The sequence below is a fragment of the Megalops cyprinoides genome, chromosome 7 (genome assembly GCF_013368585.1).
Source record: "Megalops cyprinoides isolate fMegCyp1 chromosome 7, fMegCyp1.pri, whole genome shotgun sequence".
Taxonomy (NCBI): domain Eukaryota; kingdom Metazoa; phylum Chordata; class Actinopteri; order Elopiformes; family Megalopidae; genus Megalops; species Megalops cyprinoides.
The window spans coordinates 37,720,416-37,737,517 of NC_050589.1; the positions used below are offsets into that span (position 1 = coordinate 37,720,416).

Sequence of the window (17,102 nt, forward strand, 5' to 3'; positions counted from 1 at the left end):
CAGTAATGGTGTTTGTATAGATGGAATCTAGGGTTTTAATGTCTTAATATGACAGAGGACGGTGGTGAAATCATAATAATAAACTGCTTAGCTAACTCACATGTATTTTGTATACGAGTATGTTCTGCTGACCCTGTGCAATAATAAACAATGTGGACCACATATGCTCTGTGAAATTCAGAAGGGTCTAAATTTTTGTGCACTAAAATCATTGTGAAATTTTTCATAGTTTGGTACTGGAAAGAAGTTGTGGGCTGGGCTTGTAATCAGAAAGGTGAAGGTTATGTTCAGTATATCACTCATCCTCAGTTGCTTCAGTTGTGTAAGTGGATAATAAGTTAGCTATGTAAGTTGTGCTGGACAAAGGTTTCTGCCAAGCAAATACACAAATGATCAGCAGTTACAGTACAGCATATTTCACAGTCACTTCATTGAACATGTTGTGTTCTTTTCTCCTCATTATTTGATAGTGCACCCCCCCCCCCCCAAAAAAAAAAAAAACATTGTGACAATAACATTCACCAAATATGTTCTTTAGTTAGTCAATCTTCTGGTGAGGATAGATTTGACAAAAGACACTTTTCAGAAAGTATTGTCTTCTGTTTTCTCTGTTTTTTTGCCTCTTGTCCCTCTGCCTTTTCCTTACAGTACTGCTGGTTTGTGTGTTTATGTGGCTTCTGGCTCTGTTAACTGCCCTGACCTGTAAAACATGCTCTTTCCTGTTCCTCCAACCCCTTGGCTAACCTGAACCCCTAACATCACAGCCTGTTCTCTAACAACCAGGCATTTTGGATCCCACCAGAGCTACTGCAGTGCATAACCCTAAATAAATAATACAAGGATTATAACCACCAAAAATGAAAGCAGCACAAGTATTCATTACAAGGGAGTTATTTGACATGAATCCCAGATTTTGTGGCAGTACTAAAATGCAGAAACTGGAGCATCTTGCCTTTCCTGTGACTAGCAATTTGTTCTGCGGATTTACTGGATGATTATGAAGTTTGTGATGCTTCAAGGACTGAGAAACTAATTTAACTGCAATACATTTATAGGTATGCTTATCCCCTGTTCTGGGTGCTGTGAAAGATGGAACCATAGACAAATTTCTGGAAGATCATAAAAGTCGGAAACTGCAGACAAATAAAAATTATTATCAAAATAGTATAAATACCCTGAAAATGAAAGAAAAAAGGCTAGTGGAGTCTGCTTAGTTAAGCCTCACAAAGTGGAAACCATGGGTAGAACTGTAGCTAATCTGGTGGCTCAGGTCTGCATATATTAAAGTGGGGCTGGTATCCAGTCTGTGCTTGTTCCCCACAGTACTTTGCAGTACACCAGAGCTGAATTTGTGCTGCAGCTGTAATAGCTCTGCACTAGTTGATCACACTAGCATCTACAATCATCAACAACATTTTATTAATCATGTCACAAAATCAAAGGCATTTGTTAGTTGAGGCAATTTCTTATCAATTTCTAACCAGCTTTATTGTTATGATCTGCAGCTGTCTGTGACTGAGGGACTGCAGGAGTCACCATAATTCCTTAGCAGCTCTGAGTGGCTTCCCTTCCCCTGCAGCTGTTGTGACTCTATGTGGTGGACAAGATGGTACCCTTCCTGCTGGTGCTCCTACCCCTGCTGGTGCTGTCAGTGGGGCCCTGCTGTGAGGGAGGGAGAATATTGGTGTACCCTGTGGATGGGAGCCACTGGGTGAACATGCGCATATTGGTGGAAGCGTTGCATGCCCGGGGTCACCAGCTGACGGTCCTCCGCTCATCCACCAGCTGGTATGTGTCAGAGCACTCACCACACTATACCTCCATCACTGTCCTGCAGGCCAAACCACAGAACATTGAGAGCCATGAGTTCATGACCGCCTTTCTCAGGAGGTCTGTGGAGATCCGCAAGGGTGAGGGCTCCTTGACGGCCTTCTTTGCCTATTACATCAACCTCTTCCACATGGTAAAGGAAAACCAGAGGGTGGTGGCAAAGCTGGTGGTCACCATGTTTGAGGACCATTCACTAATGAGGAGACTGCAGGATTCTCAATTTGATATGGTCCTGACTGATCCAGTCTTCCCAGCTGGCGTGCTGGTGGCCCATTATCTCCAGTTGCCCCTGGTTTTGAATGTACGTTGGCTCTTCAATGGGGAGGGGCACTTTGCCCTCGCCCCCTCACCCCTCTCCTACATCCCCCAGCTGTTTTCGCGCCTTTCGGACAGGATGGACTTCATACAGAGGGTCTCAAATTTCTTGTACTATGGTCTCAGCCTCTACATGTATTGGTTCATCTCTAACCCACCTTTTCAGGCTGTGTGTGAGCAATACTTTGACTCTGGTGTGAATGTGCTCTCCATCATCCAAGGTGCTGACCTGTGGCTGATGCGGGCAGACTTTGTTTTTGAGTTCCCGCGCCCCACTATGCCCAACGTGGTGTACATGGGCGGCTTCCAGTGCAAGCCGTCTCAGCCCCTGCCTGCAGAGCTGGAAGAGTTCGTTCAGAGCTCTGGGGAGCACGGGGTCGTGATCATGTCTCTAGGGACACTACTTGGAGGGCTCCAACCTGAGTTGTCAGAGGTCATTGCTTCAGCTTTTGCTCGCCTGCCTCAGAAGGTGGTGTGGAGGCACTTAGGGGAGAAGCCCTCCACCCTCGGCAACAACACCCTGCTGCTGGACTGGCTGCCCCAGAATGACCTGCTGGGACACCCCAAGACTCGTGCCTTTGTCACACATGGGGGTACCAACGGCATCTATGAGGCCATCTATCATGGCGTGCCCATTGTGGGGCTTCCACTCATCTTTGATCAGTTTGACAACATGGTGCGTCTAGAGGCCAGGGGTGTGGCACAGGTCCTGGAGGTGACAGCTCTGGATGTAGAGTCCCTGACCCAAACTCTTCTTGATGTCCTGGACAAAAAAAAGCCCTACAGGGACAATATGCACAGACTGTCCAAACTGCACCATGACCAGCCTCTCAAGCCCATAGACAGCGCCATCTTCTGGCTGGAGTTTGTCATGAGGCACAAGGGTGCAGCTCATCTGCGCACAGAGTCTTACAGGATGCCCTGGTATGCCTACCACAATGTGGATGTGCTTGCTCTACTATTCACTGCTGCAACTACCATCCTGCTGTTCCTCTGGGTGACCTGCAAGTGTCTATGTTGGAGCCTCTGCAGGAGCAGAAAGGTCAAACTACAGTGACCGTAGGGAGCCACAGTATGATATCACACTGACACTACATTGATTCAGGAAGTGGCTATTTTGTATGCCTGTTTTCCATCGGATGCTCAAAATCTGCCATATTATAAAAAATGAAAAATGTGAATTTATAAATGCACCCCTAAGCCTCCCATAGTACCTAGTCCAGACTATACTGCCCACCAAGCCCAATGTCAGGAGAAAATACAAAGAGGTGCATTTGCAATCCATCGGGGCAGGGGGTGGTGGGGATTTGGGGGGCACAAAAAGTCATATCTTAAAGAAACATAAAAAAAAAATACTATATAGAGATCAAGATATAAGGGGACAACTGTGGGTGCGCTGATGTCCATCTGGGGGTGCGCTACCATAGTGCCGGGCCTGATTAGTAGTAAACTGATTCATTTGAAACACCTATGAAGTATTAATACCTGTTTAGCTGACTAGGTTGTTAGAGAGTTGAAAAATAAGTAGTCTAAAATGTAGATGTAGTTTTATAATGGAAACAAATGTGAGGGTTGGTGACGGGGGAATTTTGTGCTGATTTGTACATAATAAACTAGGAAATTAGACTGAAAAACAGTAAAAGTTGTTGATCAAAAGAAGCAAACAGGTTGTGTTAAGAATGGTTATTTTCCAATGGAAATAATTCAAAGTGGTTAAGTATAATGTCTGTCAAGTTGGTCTGAGGGCATTATTTCATTGGTAGTTCAATGCTTTACGTTGTGGCTTTGTGGCTTTAGTACACCGCATAAGTCTTACCAACATCTTACCATTGGGGAGGCAATGTAGCATAGTGGTTAAAGAGCAGGACTTGTAACCAAAAGGTTGCTACTTTGATTCTCTCAAGGGTGCTGCACTGCTGCTGTACCCTTGGGCAATTGTCTCAGTAAAAATCCAGTTCCTAGTTATCCCATATAGCATTAATTACTCACAGACATTTACAATGTGCATGTGCCTCACTTTCAGACAAATTTTAATGAACAAAGCACACTTTTGACAGATTTTGACCTTGGAGTAATTGACTGATCTGGTCAACTGGCCAAAATACAAATGATGTGGGGGTCACGTGACCGGGAGCTCAAGATGGTTGCCCAAAAGCTAGAGCTCTGATAGGAGACCCCTTTATTCGTTATTTTTCAGTGCCCTCACAGTCTTTTTTGTGTGAATATTGATATAGCAGAAGCTGTTGAGATGGCGGGAGTTTGAAGGAATTTGGGTTTCTTCCCCCATTATTTCTCCGAGCAAAAAAATGAAGAGATTTGACTCCCCCGACTTGGCTAAAATGGCCGACCTGTTGCAACAATCAATGAGATCAGAGATAGCAGTGGTAGCATTTCAGATTTCAATGGTTACTAAAAGCCTAAATAGCCAGCAAGAGACAATGCAGCAACTGCTCTCAAAATCGGACTACATCTCTAGTAAGCAAAGGGCAGAAAAACAGACATTAAATATGTATTCAAGCAAGCTAGAAATCTTAGAGCGTAAAGTGAATGAGCTTGAGGACAGGTCAAGGCGAAGCAACATTAGGATCGTGGGCCTACCGGAAGGCTCAGAGAAGGACGACCCGATTGGATTTCTGACCAAGATGATTCCCATATGGTTTCAGAATTTGGGAAAATACGACCTGCACATCAAAAGGGCGCATTGCAAATATGGGGGTCAGCAGTCTGCAAGCTACGAATAGCCCTGGGTCTTGATTTTCAAATTTCTCCAATATACAGAGCGACAGCTACTCCTGAAGGAGTGCAGAACATCCGATCCTGCTCACTTTGAGAAGTCGGCACTGTGCTTTTACCCGGACTTCAGTCCAGCTACAGCTCAACAGAGACAAGCATTCAACGGAGTAAGGAGATCGCTGAGAGAAGCAGGGATTCAATCTTTTCTTCTGTACCCTGCCGTGCTGAAGTTACTCCTTGGTGGTGCCCCTCAGCAGTTCAGTGCAGTCTGAAATGGGGAGGAGTTCCTCAGAGCCGAGAAGATATCACCACCGGTTAGGATGGAGTGAGCTGTTTGTGAGGAAATTTCTCTGCTCTTGGACAATTGGCAAGGCTTGGTAACCTTTATAGAAATCCTTTCACTCTGTTGCCACGGACAGTTAGGGGTAAGTCTCTGCAAACTAGACAATGGACAGAGGGAATGGGTTTAAGGTTTCTACGAGATGTTTGGTGGACGTTTTATAGATTGTACATTCGCTCTCTGTGTTATCACTGTCTATATTTGTATTCATTCTCATTGGTTTTTTGGGGGTCTACCCTGTGGTAGAATCACCAATGTCTTAGCTTAGTTTGCATATTGTCAGACTGTGAAGGTCAGAATTAAAGTGTTTCTGCTTCGGGTCACATCCGTGTTAGTGTCACACGATGAAAGTAGGGAGGGAATGGGGGGAGGTTGAGTTCTTTTCTCCTCCTGTCAGATGTTTTGTTCAGGGGGATGGTTGTTTGGTAGGGAAGGGGGGTGGGACAGTGGCGCTCAGGGAGGAAGCAAGGTGGAAAGTTACCACTTTTTCACTTTGCTCTTACATTTGCATATATTTTTCTATTTATGATTGCTACCCAATGTTTCCAGTATCTGTTGACATTTGATACGGTTTCTGATACAAATGACTGATATTGCAGTTTTGTCCTGGAATGCTTGCGGGCTAAATTGTCAAAGAAGACAAGTCTGTGTCTTAGATGGTGAAGTTGTATAGACATGGCCCTGATACAGGAGTCACATTTGAAGCACCAAGATGTCCATAGATTTGCTAACAGATATTACTATGTAGCGGCCTCCGCCATCGGTGGAAAATAAAACTAAAGGAGTGTTAGTGGTTTTACACAGGAACTTAAATATATCCATTTTAGCATCCAGAAATGACAAACAGGGGAGGTTAGCTTATTTGAAAACAATCATATCTGGTCAAAAAGTCGCATTTGTCTTGGCTTATGCACCACCACCTCAACTGTCAGAATTTTATAACCTTTTATCAAACCATCTATTGTAACTTACTGATTTTGAAATCATTCTAGGGGCAGATATGAATGCGGTCATGTGCCAAACACTCGACAGATCAAACTCAAAAGAAATTAGGGCTCAATTGTGTACATCTGCATAAGGACTGTGTTACAGAGCTCGGGATGATGGATATTTGGCGTTCCCTCAACCTTACGGCCAAAGAATTTATATATTTTTTCTGCTAGCCACAGAACATATTCAAGGATCGATTATATATTCACGTCTCGATTGCTCCTGTCAATGGTACATAGTGCTGAGATAATTCCCGTGTCACTCTCAGACCACCATACTAATTTTTCTATATTTCTTTGGAGGGGTTTAGGTTCGCGTGCCCCCAGGTGGCGTTTTAATGCAACATTACTACAGGACAAACTATTCAAATCTCAATTCCAGGATAAACTGAAAGAATTTTTTGCTTTTAATCGGGGTTCAGTTTCAGACCCTCGTGTACTATGGGAGGCGGTTAAGGGCTTTACATTTAACAAACAATTTGACGGTATTTGCCTCGCAACTGAATAAATCTCGTTCTAAAAAAAATAGTGGAACTGGAATCGGAGTTACTACGGCGAGAGCACGCTCAACAAACATCCTTTTCCGAAACTTCTGCACTTGAGATAACCCTCATTAAGAAAGAAGATGAGCTGAATTTCTAATACGCAGAACGAGACAAAATTATTTTAATGGGAGTCGCCCTAGTCGGTTACTTGCTCTCAGGCTTTGCAGCTTTACAGATATTCCAGTCAAGGCTCAGGCAGGGACTCAGGCGCAGACAGGGAGGCAGGGTGCACAATGGATGTTTATTAAATCCAAATCGGAATCCACAAAACGAGGTCAAAGACAGGCGAAATCAAAAACCAGGTATATGGAGGACAAAAAATGACATAAGCATAAATAAAAAAATAAATGCAGAAATAAATAAATACATAAATAAATGAAAAATAAACACATTTTGGTAATGAAAAAGGCTATTTCTGTATTTTTACACGTATTTATTTATGCATTTCTACATTTATTTATTTATTTCTGTATTTCTACATTTCCACATTTTTTTTATTTCTGTATTTCTGTGTCCGTATGTTAATTGAGTGGGTGGTCCTATACCTCAGTCTAAAGCCGGATTGTAGCGGTGCGATTGGATCTACTGCTACTGCCTTTACTTGACTGGGGTTATGCACGTGACGCCACAGTACGCGGAGTCACTGCGGCTTCCACCCACTGAGTGGCAGCGTTACCGTTCAGCTTGAATGACGCGAAAATACATCTAAAATGGGAAAGAGCTGTTGTGCGATTGACTGTACAAATAGATTCAACAAGAAATCGGAGCTATCGTTTTAGAGACTGCCGAAAGCTAAAGAAAAGAGAAGCAAATGGATCGCTGCAATTCGCAGAAACAACTGGAATACAGGCAGAGCTTACAGTCTTCCAAGTAAAAATTGTAATAAAATAAAAATATTTGTACAAACCACATACAACCAGAATATCCATTGGTGTCCTCATCACTTTAATTTCGCCAACAAATCCCGCCTTGGACGTAGGCTAGCCTACGACCAAGCGTCAAGGCTTTTGCGGACATTCTAAAACGCTTACGTGAACGACTTAACGTGGCTTAATATTCCAAAATAGCGTCCAGTTATCACCAGTTTGGCTGCCATCTCACATGTCATAAACACCATCTCCTATCAAAAAAGCAAAACTGAAATCCAAGGAATATGGTAGTTAGGCCGACGTTACGTTCAGCGCTGTCCTCTCAGGTTTGCTTTTTTTGTTAGTTGATCGTTGTTTGGAAAATTGGGCTAAGCTACGCAGCGTTTTCCTTATAATGGGCGTCAATGGAGAGGAAAACGCTTAACGTGAGATGACGACAATACTCCTAGGATTTCGGTTTTGACTTTTTGACAGGAGGAAGTGTTTCTGACATGAGATGTCCAAGGGAAATTTGGTGATCATTGATCGTAGTTTTGGAACATTAAGCCACGTTAAGCGTTTTAGAATGTCCTGTCTTTTGTATGCCTTCAGGCTTTGCTTTGTGTATTTCCCCGGCGTCGAAATCAGGTACATATAAATGTCAGGAAATTCCTGGCCACATGTCAATGTCCATGGACTACTGGTTCTTTGGTAAGTTGTAAGCATCACTGTCGAGTCCAACTGCCTTTAATTTAGCCAGATAATTGTTTGTTTTACTCCCGGCTTCGCAGTTTACCCAACTAAAGGCAAGCCATACAGCAAGCCATACGCCCCCTCAGCAAGACTCAGTCTGACTGAGGGGGCGTATTCAGGTGGGAAAGTGATGTCAGTGCATACCCTCTATACGAGCTACAGCTCGCTACTAGCCGCTTAGTTAAACTGAATTGTCGACAGTGAGTTTTAATGTAGCCCTGTGTTATTGATGGAAAGTTTTGTACGACCCATTGCGTGAAGTTAGTACCAATGTTAGCTAACCAGCTTGAGTAATGTAGATTTGATAGGAATCATTTGCTTCTGTCTGGTTCGCCCAGCTGACCAATCCGGCTTTAGAGTGAGGTATAGGACCACCCACTCAATTAACATACGGACACAGAAATACAGAAATAAATAAATGTGGAAATGTAGAAACACAGAAATAAATGTCGAAATGTAGAAAAACTGAAAAAATGTATTTATTTTTCATTTATTTATGTATTTATTTATTTATGGCTATGTCATTTTTTTTTTGTCCTCCATACAGGTAAGCACGGCAAACAAAACCAAAAACAGATCCAAAAAACGCGGTCAAGAAGAACAGGCGATATCGGTGAAACAGGCAGGCAGAACAGGACAAAATGGCTGGTAGCGTAACAAGGAAAGTGAGACGAACTAGTAACGAGACAAGAAACAAGCAAGGAAGATATAGGGCAGTGCTGATGAGGAGATGGGATGCAGGCGGGCAGGTGGAGACGATCAGGTAATCAGGTGGGCGGAGAGCAGAGCAGGGCTGAAACACAGGGAAACAGTAAACAAGAGCACATGGACGGGGAAAACAAAAACAAACCGACTAAGGAGCCGCAGTACTGACAGTTCCTTCCATAAGATCAGCACAGGGAGAATTACTGGCAGATCCCAGTCAAATAAACTCTACCTTTCACAAATTTTATTCTTATATGCGAAAGTTTTATCACGTCGACTGGAATGTTATCTGACCAGATTAATTCACGGAGACCAGACGGGTTTTATTAAAAGCCGTCTGGCGTCGGACAATGTTCGCCGTTTACTCCATGTTATACCCACCTCAGTGGGTTCGGTCTCTCCCTGTTCTGTTCTTTCCCTTGACGCGGAGAAAGCATTTTATCTGGAGTGGGAATATCTGTGGCAGACGTTGGAATTCATGGGTTTGGGAAATGGGTTTATGGGTTTCTGATCAAGACTTTATATGCCAACCCTTCTGCTATGGTGTTAACAGGTAATAAATGCTCAGCCCGGTTCGCTATTTCTCGGGGCACCCGGCAGGGATGCCCACTTTCGCCCCTGCTATTTGCTTTGTCTCTAGAGCCCTTAGCTCAAGTGATCCGTCAGTCTAGTTGTTTTGCCCCTATTAAAATACATGAAACTGAACATCGTATCTCACTCTATGCAGATGATATTTTGTTATTCGTTGACGATTCCCCTAGAGTCATATCTTATATATTGGACTTATTTGGTCAATTCGGTAAGTTATCAGGGTATAAAATAAATTGGTGTAAATTGCGCTGATGCCCTTAAGCCCTGTTATAGACAAAACTAACCTACCCTCGACTATTCTGGTAGTCGAACATTTCAGATTCCTCGGCGTTGAGATTTACCCCTACTTGCGTTCCATATCAACTTTCAATTTTAATTTAAGCAGGTGGATGCCGATTTGAATAGATGGAACCACCTAACCACGTCTTTACAAGATTTCGATAATAAAAATTAATGTGCTCCCTCGTATGAATTTTTACAGTTCCATGATCCCGCTAGCGCCACCTATTGGATATTGGGACAGGCTGTGATCGATGTCTAAATATTTGTGGTAAGGTAAGTGGCCACGTATGAAATTATCCACGTTGCAACGTGAGAGGTCCGCAGGGGGAGTAGCTCTACCTAATTTCCAGTTTTACTTTTATGCTTTTGTTTTACGCCCCCTGCATGTCTGGCTAAATCCTAATACTCCTGTATCTTGGCGGAAATTAGAAGACAACATGGTTTCACCTTATAAGCTCAGTGATCTGATTTATGCAGGTATTCCTCTTAGGTATTGCAAATTGCACTTTGGCACCATAATAACTCAATCAATCGAAGTTTGCCGATTAGTAGAAAAGTGCACAAAACACAAAAAAACGTGGCATGCACATTTGCCCATCTTTCATAACCATAGGCTTCTTGCTAACAATTGCCTGTTTGTTTTTAATGAGAATCGATTTTAATGAGCCTTCGATTGTTTCAGGACCTGCAATTACTACAATCTTCCAGGCTCTTCGTTCTTTCTGCATCTGAGACTGAGGCTCTGCTATGCGTGCCTATGGTGTCGCCTGGGGAGAAGGTTTACCCTTCCATCCAATGCATAATCTATTTGTTGTTAAGCATAAATCGAAAGGGTTGGCATCTTTAATTTACATTTTTATTTTACAGACCTCATAAAAACCTTTAGCAGTGATACCTATTTAGAGTAGAGACCTAAATATAAAAGATGAGGACATTTAATGGAATGACATTTGGCATAATATCAATTCAGCTTCTAAAAACACTAATCATAGGATGGTTCATCTCAATTTTTTTAATAAGGCATAGTTGACTCCTCGTAGGCGCTACCATGTGAAGATTTCCCCTAGTTCTATATGTACTTTCTGCCAGGGAGATAACATGGGAACCTTTTTGCATATGTTCTGGGAGTGTATTGGGGTTTTGATGTTTTAGAAATGGGTTTCCCAGACTTTATCTGTTGTGGTAAAGAAGAATATTCCTCTCTCATGCAAAGTGTTACTATTGAATGATGTCCTGGATTTCTCCCAGCATCAGAAACAGGTATGATTAGCTGGTCTGACCGCAGCCAAAAAGTTACTGGTACTGAGGTGGGAGCCTCCTCACTCCTTATCATGGCACCATTGGGTCCTGAGCTATCTTGATGTTATTTATATGGAGTTATCAGTTGCCAGGATCCATGGGGCCCAGGAAGAAATAGTGAAGGCCTTGAATGAGGCAGCGGGATCAGTCAGTTGTATGTGTGATGAGATACAAAATAAACAAATAAAAACTTGTTCACAAAAAAATACAAATTATGGAGCTACCTTTAACAATTCCTAGAGAAATAAGTCAAATGCAATGCAAATATGATAGAGTACACTATGTAATGAACCAAATGAAAGAATAAGATAATGATATATTATTAATCATTAAAATACACAAAATACACATTAATGCTTAAAATCATTTCTAAGGTGAAGCTGTGAAATTCTTCTGAAGTTGTAGGAAGGCACAAGGTTGCTGTATGTAGCATGATAAAGTTTATGATGGTAGGCTGAAGGTACAGGCAATCAGTTGCAGCTGTGAGATACCATCAAAGGAAAAAGTCCAGTGAGTTAGCCAGAGGCCACAGTGGCGAATTTACAATAAAAGTTAGCCAATTTCAAATTATTTTCTATTTTGACATATATTTTCTATTTTGACAAGTTTAACTGTTTAACCTGGGCAGTCAATGACAACATTATTATTGCTGAAATCTCACTATGATGTAGTCTGGAATTTTTTTCTCCAGCACGTTATACTGAATCAGAAAACACTGTTTATGTGCAAAACACATCAAGTGGTAAATGTCAGCACTCTGGCCCCCTAGCTGTGGTGTTTTGTTTTCCCCAGTTCATGTGCTTTTGTTTTTCCTTGTGTTCTAGCCCTGCCCCGCTCCCCGCATTGTCTCCACCCGCCTGATAGCCTGATTGCCTTCACCTGCCTGCCTGCACACCTGCTTCCCATCCCCTCGTCTGCACTGCCCTATTTCTTCCCTGTGTGTCTCTGTCCTGTTGCTGGTTCATTGCAGTGTGTTCTTAACTGTTTCGTCCCTGCCGTTGTTTCTGCCCATTTGTTTTCCTGTTTCTCGACCTCGCCTGTGTACCGACCTTGTTCCTGCCTGCCGCCTTGCCATGATTGCCTGCCTGCCCAGTTCCCGACCCTGATTTTGTCCACGGACTGCCTTCTGGTTTTCGACCCTGCCTGTTTCTGATTTGCGATTTGCCTGACAATTAATAAACCTGCTTGGAACCTGAAGCTCCCGTGGTCCGCGCCCATTCCTGACAGTAAAACACAAATGAATGGAATGAGCTTGCTTGTGTTGGATCACTTTAGAGACCACTAAGCACATATTCTGTATGGCTCTAAGAGTAAAATATATCTTGGCCTGGTGATTAAAAAAAACTAAAAGCAATAACTTAAAAACCTTCAGATTATAATATCAAATAATGATCTAACAGACACAGAGCATCAGACAACCAATTCTGTCTGAATTCATTTTAACATATTTAGTTCTTTTTAAGACTGAGATATAAGAGCATTCTCATTGTTGAATCTACATGAGGCATCAATTTCCAAATTTCTTTCAGACATCTTCTTGTTAACCTGTGCGGTCATCAAGCAGGAAATTTGCACACAAGTGTGTACTAGAAACATGAAAATGTTTTCTCACCTTTAATTCTAGTGTTATTTTGGCTGAGTGATGGAAACAAATGCTCAAATAAATATGAATGTAATTAAAACATTCATTTAAGGAAATGCAAGATCTGTCTACTCAAACAACCACAACGAAAGTATGATCAAAACTCTTACCTCCACAAACAGGTCATAAAGATGGTCTTTGCCAGTCCCATTTCTGATCAGAGCTGAACCTCTACTTTCCATGAAGGCAACAAATACTGTCCCAAAGCAAGAAAGACTTTTAGGTCACTCACATTACATCAAACAGGAAACCCATTCAATCAATACAGAGGGAACCAATGTATACAATATACTTTTCACAAACATTCAAAGGACTTTTTTGTTCTATGTTAAGAAAAATCAAATCCCACCTCTAATGAAATACGTATTTGGTGATAGGACAATCATCCTGTGATTACCCGATTGTGTTGCATACACAATGAGCATGTCCTGGACTGTAGGTGGCATGTAATCAATCAGATGTTCCCTCCCTCCACAATCTGTCTTCTGATTTTAAAGTATAATATGCTGGGGCATCAAGTGCAACTCCAGAGCCATGTCTTTCTTGAATTGGTAAAGGAAAACAACCATTTAAAATAAAGCTCTAAAGTACACCTATCCCTTACCTCCCTGCTTTGTGACACTTCAATTTGTAACACAATGACAACGATTCACCTTCTTCAAATGTTACCATAAACAAAAAACGGCTCTTACTCATTCCATTTAAACAATGAAAACTTGTTCCTACTCAAGAAGGTTTCATCATAAGACTTTTATTTCATTTTGTTTTTGGAGTTTAAAGTTTTTTTGGGTTGTATTTAAGCACATCATGTGAGTTCAAGTGATCGTCCATGAGGCTTAATATGAACAAGCTCAAAAGGTCTTCTACTGCCTGGAAGAAAAAAATGTATATATGTATGGCAGCCAAGTGTCCTCTGAGACTTAAGACTTACCTCCTCTGCAGGAATGATGAAGACTTTGGGTTTATGGAGTTTGGGCACTGGTTATCCCCAAATGGCTCAATTATTTTATCCACCTTTAGATTTTTTCCATCACACCAATAGAGCATTCCAAGGTCACCATGGTGAGACCACATGATGCAGCTGATGTCTTTGTACTTGTTCGTTCTGGCCCTAAAGCTTTGTACCTCTGCCTCCATTTCCTAATTGATATAACTACACATTCAGAACACAAATATATCTCACAAAGACACTGATAAGCCCATGTCTGCAAAACAACTGGTTACCATTGTTGTGGGGTTGATCTTTATCTTTATCTTTATGGTGTAATCAAAGCCATATTTTCAGGAAGAGATTCTCTTCCTCATCATGTTGTAGTCCTTCACTCCAGCAACAACATTGGTCTAACACAGAGCATCAGAGCCATGCATTTCCCTCTCATCTCATACCTGTACCGATCTTAGATTAGCATCCCCGCAGGAAAGGTTTGTGTACTTAAAACAGACAAGACCAAAACTGTACATTTACTTCTAATGGTCCTGAAACTCTCTATCCGATTAACAGAAGTGACAAATTAAATAAGCATCATCCATCTGCAGCTGATTCACATTTACTGTTGTCAGTACTCCTGCACCCTAGTTGTTGTGTTCATGGTTTCCCCTCCATCATTATGGTCCATGTGCTTTTGTTTACTGTTTTTCCTTGTGTTCTAGTCCTGCCCCGCTCTCCGCCCCATCCCCGCCCACCTGATTACCTCATCACCTCCACCTGCCTGCCTGCCCACCTGCTTCCCATTACCTCATCAGCCCACCCTATATCTACACTGCTTGTCTCTGTCCTGTTGTAGTGTTTCACGCCTGTTTCGTCCCCGCCATATTTCTGCCTGTGAGTTCTCCTGTTTCGACCCTGCCTGTGTCCCGACCTTGTTCCTGCCTGCCGCCTTGCCCTGATTGCCTGCCTGCCTGGTTCATGACCCTGTCTGTTCCTGTTCTCGACCCCGGTTTTGCCCAGGGACTGCCTGCCTGGTCTCGACACTGCCTGTTCTTGATTCGTGATTTTGTCCGACGATTCAATAAAGTCACTTGGAACCTGAAGCTCTCGTGGTCCGCGTCTGAGTCCTTGCCTGAGCCCTGACAACTGTATTGTGTAGCATGGAACAACTGGCTTCGGACTTGACACAACAACACCCTCATGGCATAAAGCAACACCTGAACTGAGAAGAAAGCTGGTGGAGGAGGAGAGGCAGTAAGAGGAGGCAGCACACTGTGCAAAGGCAGTATCACAGGCCAGACAAGGCCAATGGACAAGATGGGAGAGTTTGGAACACCGGAGACTCATGTGGAGGGATATCTGGGAGATGGAAGGGAACAGACTGAGTTTCATCATTAGAGCCACCTATGATGTTCTCCCCACTCCCAAGAATCTCAATCAGTGGATGGGAGAAGATCCATCATGCCCCATTTGCAAAACTCCAGCAAAACTGAAACACATCCTGAGTCCATGCTCAACCAGCCTCACGCAAGGATGCTTCACTTGGAGACACAACCGAGTCCTTCAGCAGCTAGCCGCCATTTTGGAAGAAAGGCGGACCACCACCAATGCCTTACCCCCCTGTCAGCCATCCCAAATACACACTGTGGCATTCATATCAGCTGGACAACGTACCAACAGCCCACCAACAAGGGAGCCAAGCCTGCTGCACCCAGCCCGAGACTGGAAACTGCAAATAGATCTGGACCAGAAACTCGTTTTCCCACCAGAGATCCTCTCCACCAGGCTCAGACCAGACTTGATCCTGCGGTCCAGCTCTTGCAGGCTTCTATATATTGTCGAACTGACTGTGCCATGAGAGGATGTGGTTGAGGAAGCGCATGAACGCAAGAAGCTCAAGTACACAGACCTTGCAGAGGAGGCAAGACAAAAGGGCTGGAAAAAGTACATGTTCCCGGTTGAAGTGGGCTGCAGGGGGTTTGTAGCTATTTCCACCACCAGGCTATTGAAACAAATGGGAGCCTGAGGATGCACCCTACGGCAGGCTATCAGACGCCTTTCCGAAGCTGCAGAGAGAAGCAGCAACTGGCTATGGCTTAAAAGAGAGGCTGCACGCTGACCACACGCTGACCAATGAAAAAAGGGGTAAAAGCAGAGGGGGGTGATATGTGGCCGCAAGGTTCACCGATGAACCCTCTGGAGATGTCGTGAGCCCATCAACAAAACATCAAGGAAAGAGGATGCCCACCTGATGACCCCAATGATGTTTTTACCCCTGACCCCCCCCACTCAACACCTCAAGACTGCCGATTATTCAGGGATTTTAACATCTAGTCCTATCTGCTTGACATTGTATTCCCTTCTTTTGCTTCTTACATGGTAGCATTAAGCTTTATGTGTTACACTTTTGTTTAATACAGAAATAATGAGAGAGAATAACAATAATGAGATCTGCTTGTATGAAATAATTCTGTGAGGAAATGTTAAAAATCAAACTTTTTTGATTATGTTGATCTCCATTATTTTTTCTTTTTAAAAACAAAAGTATACCAACAAATGCTTTTAGCCTCCCCAATTTCATGTTCATAAGCTTCCACTGTTTACATACAGGTTATGTATGAATGCTTTCATTTACAGATCGCATACACACGTTCAGCCATTTCCTTCTCACAGCAGGGGACAGTCCTCTTGGATTTCGTTTTCAATGTATCCTGTTCATGTTCAACAGTCCTGCAATAGTTCATTATCCTGACCAGAGTATTTAAATTGTACCTCAGTATATGAACATCTGGAATGATGACAAAGTATTTCATTAAACGCTCTCTGCATTTCATCTTGCTGGCTTTCATGCAGAGAGCACAAGTGTATACCATCATATTTCTCATAATGATTGAGAAATTCTCCCATGGGCTGAAAGTCTGCAGTGAGCAGGCTGAGATGCTACATGGCGGTAGCCACAGTGGGGCTAGATTCACCTTTTTGCCACATCACATTGATAATGAAATGAACAGGGACTCATTGATGACAATCCACTCCTTCTGCAAGCTTTCTATATTATGATTTGTGTTTTATTAGTTATGATCGTAATTTTCCATTTTAATTGAATCTGGTGTTATCTGGTTTATTTACTGTTATTTTGTATTGTAACTTGTAGTGTGCATTACATCACCCTATATAGTCATCTGCCAAAAAAAAATATATATATAATTTATATATTTATATACATACACTATATGGACGTCTGACCATTACATTGTAATGACACTGTATTCAAATACATACACTTTAATATGGAGTTGGTC

General features: G+C 42.6%; 1 protein-coding gene across 1 annotated transcript; it reads left to right on the forward strand.

The window, feature by feature from the left end:
- The first annotated feature begins 1,606 nt into the window (after positions 1-1,606).
- LOC118780849 (UDP-glucuronosyltransferase 2C1-like) lies at positions 1,607-3,202 on the forward strand. Its single transcript, XM_036533569.1, has one exon. The coding sequence runs from the start codon at positions 1,607-1,609 to the stop codon at positions 3,200-3,202; it is 1,596 nt and encodes a 531-aa protein (XP_036389462.1).
- Positions 3,203-17,102: the final 13,900 nt, after the last annotated feature.